The sequence below is a fragment of the Temnothorax curvispinosus genome, unplaced genomic scaffold, assembly GCF_003070985.1.
Source record: "Temnothorax curvispinosus isolate PA1 unplaced genomic scaffold, ASM307098v1 QBEX01006035.1, whole genome shotgun sequence".
NCBI lineage: Eukaryota > Metazoa > Arthropoda > Insecta > Hymenoptera > Formicidae > Temnothorax > Temnothorax curvispinosus.
Genome location: NW_020215815.1, coordinates 72,976 through 85,697, shown reverse-complemented (window position 1 = coordinate 85,697; position 12,722 = coordinate 72,976). Strand labels below are relative to the sequence as shown.

Here is a 12,722-nt window from a genome sequence, read left to right as displayed (position 1 = left end):
GTGGAATTGAAGGCGCTCTATTTGTGTTATCCGATCGGTGCAGAGAGGGTCACAAAACCAAGGACGGCGCGGTCGCCATGGCACGGAAAGCGTTAGAAATTGGGAAAACTGTGCAAAGTTAAGCAGAATAATGATGTCTAGACCATTGATTTTTTTATAGAACTTTTTATGACGATTATATATTGAACATTTTTTAAAAACTTTTTTCGTAATTAAATGCAACTCAATCATGTACAATTTGTTTTTTTTTTCTCTTTTTTTTTTCATGGAATCACAGTATGAGAAAATTATTTCATTTTTTGAATTGTCGTGCGTCAAATAGTGAGTATATTTATATATTTACAGACTAATGCATATTTGAAAAAGTTTAAAAATATTTCTGCAAAGGTTCTCCTAAAATTTCTTCTAGAGTGCGAACAGCATTCTGCGCACATTTCTCCGTAGCTTCGTCTTCATCTTCCAACATCTCCGCTAGGAATGGCACGGTTTCCGGCAATAATGGCATAAAATCTTCGCCAAGTTTCCTCGCGATTTCCACCTAAATCACGATAACAAATTGTCAAAAAATAAGCAAAAAAAAATTTTAAATGCTCAAAATACAAAAAATAATAGTGCACCGTTTAATTCCTCCGTAAATTATGATCAAGTATAAGCTGCATAAACAGTTTTTAGTGGAACATTAATTCTTCATTATATTTACTTGTGTTGCACGTATATAACAATAGTTCATTATATACATATATATTTTGTCATATATTAAAGCAATAAAAATAGAAACTCCACTGCACAGTAACTTTTTACATTATCTAAATTAAACTAGATTAATTATTATATTTTTGTCTTACCAATGCGTTCAAAGCGGTGCTCCTGACGTAAGGCTTTACGTGTCTCGTCTTCAGCAACGTCTGGTAGACCAGTTGTTTGTGCAATGAATCATCGGAAATGGCGCTGGCGAAGGAAGCTATGCAAGGTACGATGAGCTGGTTAGCTCGACTCTCGTATTCTTCCCTCGTGCCCATTGTATTTTCCACTTGATCTACTATCGGTTGCATGAGAACCTCGAACCGGTCCTGACTGACGAAGTTATGTACATCGTAACCGAATACCCGGTGAAGCGTCAGCAGAATCGCCTCTGTCAACTCGATTCTGCTTGATTCGTCGGGTAGAGTCAATTCTTGCGGAGTGTCAGTTACGAATATATTGTTGCTGCTTAACAGCGACGCCGCATGCTTCAAAAAGAGTCCAGCGAACAAAACGAATAGGGACTTCAAGCACTCTGCTATATTCGCCGATATTCTAAAAAAAAAATTAATTAAAAATTGAGCCTTTGCAAGAACTGATGAACACAAGATATATCATTTTTCATTAATTTGCTATCTTTTAACAGGTTAAAATAATTTTTCAGATTCTAAAATTATTTGTAACTGACCTACGAAATTAAAATTCAGTTGATATTCATGTCAATTAGTTAAAACCAAGAAACACTTAATCTTATTATTATTATTGTTGCTTGGATATACATGACATGACATTGATATAATTACTGATTAATTTAAACATTTAATTATCGCACGATTGGCAGGAACCATAACTGCTTTGAAACAGACCTACAACTATAAGTTAATAGATAATATAATGGAAATTAATTGTATTTGTTCATACCTGTAGAACGTTATATTTCGCTGCTTGTATTGCGTTTCATTCGCTGCCCATCCATAAAGCTTATCATACAACGGTCTAAATGTTACTTCGCTCAATTTCAAAAGCAATGACACCAATGCCTTACTAGCGCTTTCCTCGACCGCGACGATGTCTTTTGAGGTAACTTGCGCGTCGTCATCCGTTTTCATATTATCCTCAATTCTTTCGCGGCATCGAAGGACCTCGAGGAAGAAGTTGGTGAGGTTGTCAACCTCTACTTTCAGTTCCGTTGATTGCACGCTGTCAAAAGACTCGGCCAGCACGCTCATCAACGACGGTATACATTTGTAAGATTTGTTGTTTAATAGCGTGTCGTAAGTTTCGTTAACAGCTGGCAGCAACACTCGCAGGGGTATACAACTGGATAATTTCTGCGTCGTTGCCTTTAGACGTGAAAGAACTATACTGGCCTGCAAAAACATAAACGAAGAGCGATTAAGCTTCAAAAGAAACCAACGAAAATTTCTGCAATAGAATTTGAAATGAGATCCCATATCATAATTCTTGGCTGAGGTAATATCACGAGTACCTTAGGATGCTCCGTGTTGGTATACTGCGAGTTCAGCATCGTCAATTCAGACAGGAGTTGATCTAAGTAGAGCGATAGGAAATTTCCCAGAGATTCCACTATCTTCTGCAAAGCACTTACGATGCTAATAACTATTACATCCGGCACATTCTGATGGCAATGAGTTTTTAGCAAGTTCAAAATTGCCGGCACGAATTTATTTAGGGAGTACAAAGCATGCGTTCGCATTGAACTGCATAATTCTGCTACGCACAACGCCGCACTGGCTAATACTGGACCATTTTTCGATTGCAACAATTCCGTCGTTGTATCCAAAATCTGTGAATAATCATTAATATAATATTAAATAATAGTATATATATATTAGTAAGTATATTATAATTAACAATAATATTAAAATAAATTGATTTTTCTAAAGAAGGTTATTAAATAAGTTGCCAAAATTTTGTTAGAAATATTAATATTGATGCATATACCGGTTTAAAGACAGCAGGGTGACTAGTGGCCAGCAACTTCGCCAGCAGTTTCAAAGATATTAACACTGTCTGTTGTACGACCTCTTGTTCCTGGTTTTCAATCTTCCCTTCTAAGAAATCTGCCAAAGGTTCAATCAAACTCAAAAGATCTGCGTGAACATCCTCACCAAATTTCTTCTGAAGCAGTCTTGTGTTCAACAGTTCTAGAGCTTTCTTCTTCACCGGTAGTAATTCATGCTTTAGTAGATTCTTGATGCTCTGCAGGAATAGGGTATTCGGCAACAGATTGTTCACCAGATCCAGCACGTCGTACAAATGATGTAGTAACACCTTCCAGTACTTGGCACTGGATTTATTCTGATGCTGATCGGCGGTCTTCGAGGTGGTCTGAATTAGCAGAATCAGCTCAATCGCCAAATGATCGCAATACTGATTCATATTGTCTATCTCGTCCTGGCTCAGCACGGCCACGCGATTGATGAAATCCTCCGACAACAGAAGGTTGCTGAGAAATTGCACAGCCGTTATCTTGTAGTGCCGAAAGCTTTTCGGCGTGGACTTGGTCACATTGTAAATGTACTTGTACTGGAATTTCATCGCCTCCTTTCTGCCCTGCTCTTCTTCGATATCGATCGGCAAGATCTTGATGAACTTAATCACCTTCGTACAAATCTAAATCAAAAATCGGTAAATTATTTTCATTATATATCTCTGTATAATCAAAATAATATAAATAATTTTTAAGAAGAAAATTACATCATTAAAATATTCTATTACCAAAATTTTATCGAAAATTGTCATTTTGCTAAATCTCAGGTTAAAATGATCCTCAAGAACTGACCTCGAGCAACCGATGTGGTGGGAATTCTTGAGACACCTGTAAAGCGAAATCCAACCACTGCGTAGAATGATCGGTCTTCTGGCTCGCGATCTTCATCACGTGGCTCTCAAAAGTCAGCAGATAATACAAGTGCAGGTGATTGTCAAGAAGCTGCAGCAACTTGACGAAGAGCGGCATCCGTCTGTGCTCGGGAATATGAGGCAACGAGACAATAAAGGTCCTCAGCAGCTCGCAGGCTTGTGTCGCGTCGTCGGCCGCGTTTATAATCGGTACCACTGTCTCCAGAGTCTTGGAGATAATCTGAATGGAGTAAGCGTCGTCTTGGCGTACCATCGTGCTGCCCATAAACGTGAAAATCGGCATGAGATTAAAGAGAGCGCGTTGCACGTCCAGATTCTTCAGGAATTCGACCAGCACCTGCAACGCATGATAATGCGTCTGCGGATTGCGCGACGTCCTGATGCACTTGACGATAAGTGTAATTTGCAAACCAGCATCGCGAACTGGCAATTTCTTCTTCATCATCCGAAAGATCGTCGAGAGAAGCAACTGATTCGTGTACTCAACTGGACCCTGTTCCTCTAGACTCAGACAAACGTTCAACAAGTCGAATAGTATACTATAAAGTAGTTCCTCGCGTTTGATGGTATCGGCGCGCTCCGCGAACTCCAATAGGACGACGCCGCGTTTCCACGCTCGGCTGTGAACCATCGCCGGATGCGCCAGTTGGATTTGACTCTGCCTCTTTTTCCGTTTTCTCGCGCTCGCTGTCATCTCCGAGTCTGCCGACTCCTCCTGAACTTGGCCGCTCAGCTTCATGGCCTCCAGTTCTGAGATCAGGATTGTTGCATCCATGCACATACCACGGATTGTCTTGCCCGCGACGGAGACCACGTCGACCATCTCGCAATCAATCATCACGTCCAGCACTTTAGACAGGATGCTCACCTGGAGATCGTGAGATAGCATATCAAAGATTGCACTGATCCTTTTCAGTACGATAATGCTCGGCGACGTTTGATCGCCGGAATCCAATACCGCGCAGGGTTCGTGTATCAGGATGCACGTCTTGAAGAGCGACCACACTTGTTCATCCTTCAGGGCGTCAACTGTGTTTATGGTAAAACGTTCCAGTATATTTCGTAAAGCGTTACCAGCTGACCGGTTTTTTGGATCTTCCGTCAACTTTGGTAAAAGCTGAAGACCCATTGGAGCCAGTTGCCGTAGGATTTCGGTGCTGTTGACGTTCACCAAAATATCGAGAAGCTGTGATCTTCGATCCAGAGGAATCTTTGGCGCTTCATTCTGCTGCGTCACTACGTTAAATATTAATTTCTGAGCTTGTTGCAACTTTTTGTGTTCCTTGATTTGATGAGACACATGTGGATCTGGAGAAAGCAAAAAATAAAAGCTCAATGCAAGATGATCAGGATCATTGCAGATTTCCCCATTCTCTGTCGCCAGTTTTTGTAGTAACACGAAGAACGGTTCTGCGGTGAGACTAAAGGTCTGCGTTAATTTCTTTAGAATGTCCACCGCCACTCTTCTGCACTCGTTGTTCCGTCTCGTCAACGAAAGCAGCAAGTTGGTTACGAAGTCCTGATCTTGGAATGCCCATTGGACAGATTTACACTGATTTAGCAGCAGTAAAGAAATCTGTAAACAGTGATAGGACGTTTGCGTCTTAACGGGTTTTATGTAGAACTGCGCGAGAAAGCAGACGAGATCCTTCACTGTGGCAAAATGCAGCTGGAAGAAGATTTGTAGACATCTAGAGTAGTGCTTCCGCCAGTGTCGGTTGTCCATGCCCTCAATAAACATCTCGAGGAGTCGCAAGATCAGATTGCTTCGCTCCGCGTTATTGTCGAAGTCGAGTTTTGACTCAAACTTAATGTTCAGCCGCCTATGTACCATTTCAAGGACGTAAGTACCCACTTGAAGCGGCAAGATTCCTTCAGATGTAAGCTTCAAAGCCATTTGAATATTGTGGCCAGTGATGTTGTTGCAGTCGCGCAGTAGCTTGACGCGTGGATACGTCTTGATCATCTCCGTGGCCATCTCGATGACATCCCGTGCAGTTTTTACCGGCATCGAGCCCACGGGTACCCTACAGACCGAGCCTAGTAGGATCATGTTGAAGAACAGAGACGCCGCGTCACTGTGCGAGATTTGTTGCCGCATAGAATTCAGTATACTCTCCGTGGGTGGTAGCAGCTCATAGTTTAAGATGTTGTGAAAAGCGGCAGAAGACACTGCTTCGGCATTCAATTTGGATTTGCTGATATCCTCTATCACGCGCTGCATATACATGTTATTTTTAGCGAAGTTTGAGCGAAGAACTTCCATAGCAACTTCTACATCGTCGTCCGTGGCCGGGAATAAGTATGGCAAAGCCGTGATGAAGACGCTGGTATCGTCACTTTCTTCGCAAAGCTCCAAGAGTATCTTCAGAGCTGGCTTAGCTAAAACTTTCCTTGATGCCGTGTGACACATTGATAATAGGACTAATAATTCATCCACTAGAGTATCTGTGGGTAATAAGCTAGTCAATCTCTTGATGGGGAAAGACAACAGGGTCTTCACAACGTTCACGTCGTTGTCATAGAATCTAGCTTGAAGACTACTTGTCATTATACCGCGAAAGCTCTCAGGCACGTTTACGTCATTCTTGGCGAGAATTTCGAGAGCGACCACTCGTTGCGCGGCGCTCATGTGCATTAGTTTGTCCAGGATCTCGACGGATTCCTGCGTGCTCTTGGTACCGAAAGGCCACGAAGTAAGAAAATGTAACGCCTGTTTAGACTTTTCATCACTCTCGCCCTGCTTCATCAATTTCTTCAGATACCGATCGAAATTCTCCGGATAGCTGCGCTCAAAATTCTGATAAAATCTCGCTAGAAAGTCTTTTGCGCTCTTAGAAGTTTCATCCTTGAAGAATTCACATGTTAGTATGCCAGATAAAATGGCGTCCACCACATCGTTATCGAGCCTAATGTGTCCCAACATGTTGCCAATCATGTTCTGCACACTGCTGGTGTTTTCAGGTCTCTCGACGATGAGCTGGCAAGCCGCTTGAAGAAAAGGCACAATAAATCGTGACACGTTAATATCCGATGAATTAACCTTGGCAACTGTCTCAATAAACCAAGGTAGTTCAGATAATTGGAGGACCAAATTTGGCGGTACAACGGTCAATCGATTAATCGGAGATTGATAAAGATAGAGCAGAAAGGTGACGGCTTCCTGCTTCAAGTGCGTCTTCTTGAACGTCATCAGCAATAACTTCTCCATAGTGTCGTCGTTTAATTTCACCTATAAATTTATCGTATTATCAGAAAATGCTAAATTTATATAATTTTAATATTTTTACAAATTGATTTATAATAGGGTATATAAAAAATGGTATAATAGAAAAGTTACACTTTTATAATTACTGCGAAATCGATATTCATTCAAGATAGAAATATTTGAAAAACAAGTAAATGTCAAGACAGAGGAAACTTACCTTTGTTATCAGTTTCGCAATAATCATATAGCTGCTGGCAACAAAATCGAGAATGGGACTTTTCAAACCATGAAGAAGAGTCGGCAATAGATAGTTCACGTGAACCTCGGTGATGGATCCTAGTTCAATCACACCCAACACTGCAGTAGTGTAAAAGGCATACAAGGTGGTCAGGCAAGATGCCTGATCAGAATAAGTCTTTGTGGCAAATATCACATGAGTACATAGCGTCTTCAGAAGTCCTTTATCCGAGATCAAATGTTTAATAAGAATTCCAGAAGGCAGTATCAAACCGCGTTTTTGCACAGATGTCAACCAGTGCCACTTATCGCTCTCGTCTGACAAGTCTACCAGTTGCAGGGCTCTTAAAAGGCAAAATTGTAAATTTTAAATTAATTGTATTAAAAACAGATATGTGATGACAATTATATGTATAAGAAAGTATTATAAGTAAAAAAAAAATTTTTTTTTAAATAAGATTAAAATATTTTCAGTTTTTAATCTAACATCTAATAAAATTTCTAATATAATTCTTCAATTTTAATGTAATTTTGCGCCTTTTTTCACAAGGCAGAATTCTATTAAGAATTAATAGAATTATGTGCGAAAGCAACCGACTAGTAGTCAATAGGTTCCCGGTTCTATCTCAATCTTCATTCCATATATGCCTTAATTTTATAAGAAATCGGAGAGTTGAAGATTGTAAATAAAGGACTATATGAGACTATATGAGACGTGTAATAATAAAGATTTAGTCATACTTTTAAATTTATAAATAACTTATCAACAATATATATTTCACCACATGCATAATATTGATGTTTAAATCAGTAAATTTAAATAAAAAAATATAGTTTCAATAATACATACCTAACAAACATGCGAGTCTCATGATATGGCAAGATCATAAGAATAAACTGTTCTCGATTGTATTGATGAATGTAATATCTGAATACGAGCCATTCCAGAGCTTTGTGGCAGGCATTCAGTAAAAAGTACGGAGTCGCAAATAACAAAAATTTCGCGATCTCCGCATCCAGTTTCTTATTTACTGTAGCATCCTGGACAGCTCTTTCAAAGTTTACGGAGCTTTGAGCGAATAACGTGGTTTGAAATTCACTAAATACAGTTGAAAGCTTCTGTAATTCTTCCAGACCACTCAGACCTGAGAACAGATAAGTATGATCAGAAACAATAAAGAAACATTTCTTTACAAGTATCTCTCTCCTTGTAATCAAAAAGCATAACTTATGTTTATTAAAATAATCAAAGCCACATAGAACAGAACTAATAAAAAGATAGATCAGTAAACAAGAAATGAATACTATTAACTATAATTTTTACTAAAAAGGTATAAAATTTAACTTATTAAAACATAAAACAGACAGAAACTAACCTATACTCAGCACGGTGTCCCTGTCCAAATTCGCAGCCTCCTTTGGGTCAAATAGCAAGCTAGGACGCTTTTTATCCTGCAGCAGTAAGTTCGTCTGCGGAGTTCTCAATTTTTTAAGTTGTGCCGCTAATGATGTCGCCATTGTTAATCTATAAATGAACCACAGAAATTGAGATAACCTCAAACATCCTCTAAAAGAAATTGTACTCAATACGAGAAGAAATTAGGAACTTACCAAATTATTTTCCTTCTGTCACAAAAAATTAATTCAAAAGAAATTAATTTCGATTTAATATAATTGATAGAATTGTGTATACGCAAAATATATATTCTTCTTATTTATTGGCTTTAGTGGCACGTGCGAAAACTTCCATACGAAACGTTTGCCATGTGCAATGTGCATGTGCAGTATGTGCACGTGTCACGTGTGTAGACTTGCCGCTGCCGCGCGTGCGCAGCGATGTGACGTTAGCAGACTTCTTCTTATTGACTACGTTCGAAAACTTTACTAACAAACACGGTTGACTGCATCTGCAACCCTCAAAAAGTTTTTTCGGGACAAAACACGTCCGAACAAGTCATTAATATTCAATCCCCCCCCCCAATCATTAAAAAAATTTTAATATGGCTCATCTCTTCATAAAAAAAAATTGAAAATCCCGTTTAAAGGACGGCGCTGATTGAGTAAACTTTATATATATTTAGCGTCATCTCTTTCAATAATAGCATCAGAAAAAGAAAACAATTCAAGACGACTTGTTTTTCCGGGGGCGGAAAAAGAAAAGCATCGATTTGCAAGGACTGCGTAAGTCAAATTCGCATCGCAATTATATATTCGTTCCCGTTTTTAACCGCGAGGCATTCAACTGATGTTGCAATAACTTTATCTAAGACCGAATATGGACGTAGGAATATCTGGACCGAGCATATTCTATAATAGTTAACTTATTTCTTTTCATAATTCAAAACTAAACTTTGGAGAATGAAAATTAGAACACGGTATGCCACGACAATTTGACTGTAACGTCAGAGAGAAACCTGACGTTTTGTCGCCGGCGATGAAACTAGATCATTTTCTGCTCTTTGAAGCCCGCCGACGTTCTGACACTTAAAATAATATTCATCATGTAGGTTTCGATGAAAATATAGCGTTAAGAAATAAAAGCTGAATTTATTCAACATCCAGCGTTGACGCTGAATCGTCGTTGATCGTCTCAGTATGTATTTGTATACAATCAAAAATAGGCTTTGAAATACGTAAAGTATTAATTATTTTCAAGTAATATCTTCAAGTAATAATAGTTATTTTATTTGTGTAACAAGTGCTGTAAGATGGAAATTTGCCTCCGGCTCGTGCGTCCACTCCGCACGTCCAATTTTCAACTTAACACACGTGTTACACACCCTATTTTATATTACAAGTGCGTAGAAAGTGGCACATTACGCGCGTGACACGCGCGTAATGGGCCACTTTCCACGCACGTGTGATGTGAAATATTTTACGAATATATTATTTCTGAAGATTTTTGCTCACTGAGGTTGAGCCGATCGAGCATCAATATGTGAAAAGACGCACCTTAACGTACCGTTGAAATTGAGATTGAAAGCCTAAAAAAAAAAAAAAAAAAAAAATTTAGGCTTCGAAGAAATCGTGTATATTTTCCACAAAAATATACACGCAAGGCTAGTAAGCAGAGATAGCACAGCAATCGAACAAAGACAGATGTCATTTCGTTAGACGAAGACAGATATAGGAAAAACAAAATTAGAAATGTTGACATTATCGACATCGAGGAAGTTCGACCGTCAGTCCAGCATCTCCTTAATTAACGTAAATAGGTATACTTACCTTAATGAACGTAAATAGGTATACTTACCTTTATTAAATATACTTAACCTTTTGATTCCTGAGATGATCCAAAGCGTAACGGGGAAACCTGAAAATAAAAATAAAATTAATAAATTATTCGTCGTAATAACTGTGCGAATGTGCGATGCGTTATATTATATTTCATGTGAAGTTAAAATGTTTTTGAAAAGAAAATGTGATATTTATGAATGTAGCGAAATGACGCATTATGCGCACATAAAAGATCTAAAGAAAAGCGGGCGATGTAAAGTCGTGCATCTAGAAAGGTAAAACGCGAAAGGATTGTCGTTGATAGGAAACTTAATTATATATTCATTATTTTAAACATATCGGCAATGAGATATGGAAAGTTGTGATTAATGACGCAAGAAGCTCTTGGGAAATTAAAAAAACTTTATTTTATTAGTTTTAATAGTTTGCATAATTTCGTATAATATTCTAAAACTTTGGTACGTAAAATATCAATAAGGGTCAATTTTTGTGAAAAGAGAAAATTGTTATGCGGGGTCTACAATGCGAGTCGCGAATCGCAAGAAATTAACCAATCACAGTCGATTATTCTTCTTAATCTTGTTCTTCTATTCTCCTTAAATTCGAATGTAATTGGTCAATTTTCTACGGCCCACGACCCACAAGGGGTTGTAGGGGGGAAAGGGGCTGCCGGCTCGAAATCATAACGAATATATCATATCGAATCACAGTCGAAGGTTCGCAGTGCACGTTAAAGGACGCACTTCAATATGATTCAAGATGTTTCTTTTTTTTATATAATAGGTGTTATTGCAGTGTTCATTTTAATATTCTGTTGTATTTGTCTTTGCGAGTATATGTGTCGTGGTCCAGCGGATAATGAACCCGCGGATAATGAACCGGAACCTCGAATCCACCTCCACCACTTGAAGGTGATATGCAACTTTAGAATATTTATGAATTATAAAATTATCTTGCACATTAATATTTATATCTATATATATAAGTACCGTCGTCTGTATGTCTGTATGTCTGACCGTGAACTACTCATTCGTTAGTGGACCGAATTTTTACCAAGGGTACATGAAATAGGGGTAGAATTTCCCGGGGAGTGCCATAAAGTGTATAGTATTTTGCTACCAATTTTCTGGAAACCGATTTTTTTAATTTGTCCAATTTTTCGGGAAATAATTGACCGAATCTCAAAAAATTGTGTATGAAGTAGGGGTAGAATTTCCCGGGGAATGCCATAAAATGTATAGTTTTTTGTTACCGATTTTCTGGAAACCGGTATCAGAAATTTTTACAATTTTTCGGGAAATAATTGACCGAATCTTAAAGATTTATAGATCAAACAAGGATAGAATTTTCCGGGAAGTACTATAAAGTGTATAATTTTTCGTTACCGATCTTTTTGGAAGCCAGTACCGAAATTTTTTCAATTTTTCGGGAATTAATTGACCAAATCTTAAAGAATTGTATATGAAGTAGGGGTAGAATATTTCTCGGGGAATGCTATAAAATGTATAATTTTTTGTTACCAATTTTTTGGAAACCGCCGGTTCCAAACTTTTTTAAATTTTTTGAAAAATAATTGTTCAAATCTTAAACAATTTATATATGAAATAGGGGTAGAAAGAACTAAAGAATGTAATGAAATTAGAAAAATTGTTAATATTAAAAGGGTTGCCGATTTCTGTTTAAAAAAAGTGTACGTGATTGTTCCAATTTCCGCAAACTTTGAGGTATCAAACTGAATTTTTTTATGGATAATTTTTTGTTACCGATTTTTTGGAAACCAGTTTGAAAATTATTCAAATTTCAAGAAATAATAAGTATTAATTAACCCATTTTCTTGAAATCAATACCAAATTTTGTTTTAATTTTTAGAGGATAAATTTAATTTTTCATTAATGGATAATTTTGTATTAATGGATCGATTTTCTTGAAACCAGTGCCAAAATTTTTCTAACTTTTTGTTGATGATTTTGATGAAATTAGTACCAAAAGATTACTAATTTTATGGAAATGGCTGTTATGGGGTTGAAAATTGGGTTTTATGGAGTTCTGTTGGTGCTCCTAAGTAATGAGTGAGTTTGGAGAGAAAGGAATACATTTTGAGCCCGCGCGAAGCGCGGGCGAAAAATCTAGTCTATCTATGTTATATTATTTTTTAGTGTTGCAAACGTTTACATTTACTATGTTATCCAGTAATTGTATAATATTATTAAATTACATTTATTTTCATAAATATTCCATGTAGAACAACAAGTGTATAACTTACCATATGTTTTCTACAAGTTGAGTCATTGTTTAACTTGCTTTCTCTAACGCTTCAAGTTTATTTTTATTTGTCAGTGGTAGATGTTGGAAAATGTCGACTTATATAAAAACATATTTAAACATATTATATATAATTATATATAAAATATGT

The 12,722-nt window shown here is 37.5% G+C and overlaps 1 protein-coding gene across 2 annotated transcripts; it reads right to left on the bottom strand.

The window, feature by feature from the left end:
- Nucleotides 1-6: 6 nt before the first annotated feature.
- LOC112455394 (HEAT repeat-containing protein 1) lies at nucleotides 7-8,830 on the bottom strand. 2 transcript variants are annotated; one of them, XM_025017294.1, is made up of 11 exons: nucleotides 8,684-8,830; nucleotides 8,449-8,597; nucleotides 7,923-8,217; nucleotides 7,053-7,416; nucleotides 3,548-6,859; nucleotides 2,707-3,378; nucleotides 2,231-2,548; nucleotides 1,663-2,111; nucleotides 846-1,296; nucleotides 346-538; nucleotides 7-110 (listed from the first exon to the last, which is right to left on the bottom strand). In XM_025017294.1, exons 2-10 carry the CDS (start codon nucleotides 8,588-8,590, stop codon nucleotides 368-370), a joined length of 6,174 nt encoding a protein of 2,057 aa, XP_024873062.1. In that variant the 5' UTR covers nucleotides 8,591-8,597; nucleotides 8,684-8,830; the 3' UTR covers nucleotides 7-110; nucleotides 346-367. The 2 variants fall into 2 exon arrangements, with proteins under 2 accessions (XP_024873062.1, XP_024873061.1); XM_025017293.1 differs by lacking the exon at nucleotides 7-110 and having other exon boundaries at nucleotides 228-538.
- Nucleotides 8,831-12,722: the final 3,892 nt, after the last annotated feature.

What these genes read in the sequence shown, in the direction of transcription:
- LOC112455394 (XM_025017294.1), bottom strand. Translation starts at nt 8,590, where the DNA reads ATGGCGACATCATTAGCGGCACAACTTAAAAAATTGAGAACTCCGCAG. An exon ending in TTGCGAAACTGATAACAAAG is followed by an intron (nt 6,860 to 7,052) that starts GTAAGTTTCCTC and finishes ATAAATTTATAG; the next exon opens with GTGAAATTAAACGACGACAC. An exon ending in GCACCGCTTTGAACGCATTG is followed by an intron (nt 539 to 845) that starts GTAAGACAAAAA and finishes ATCGTGATTTAG; the next exon opens with GTGGAAATCGCGAGGAAACT.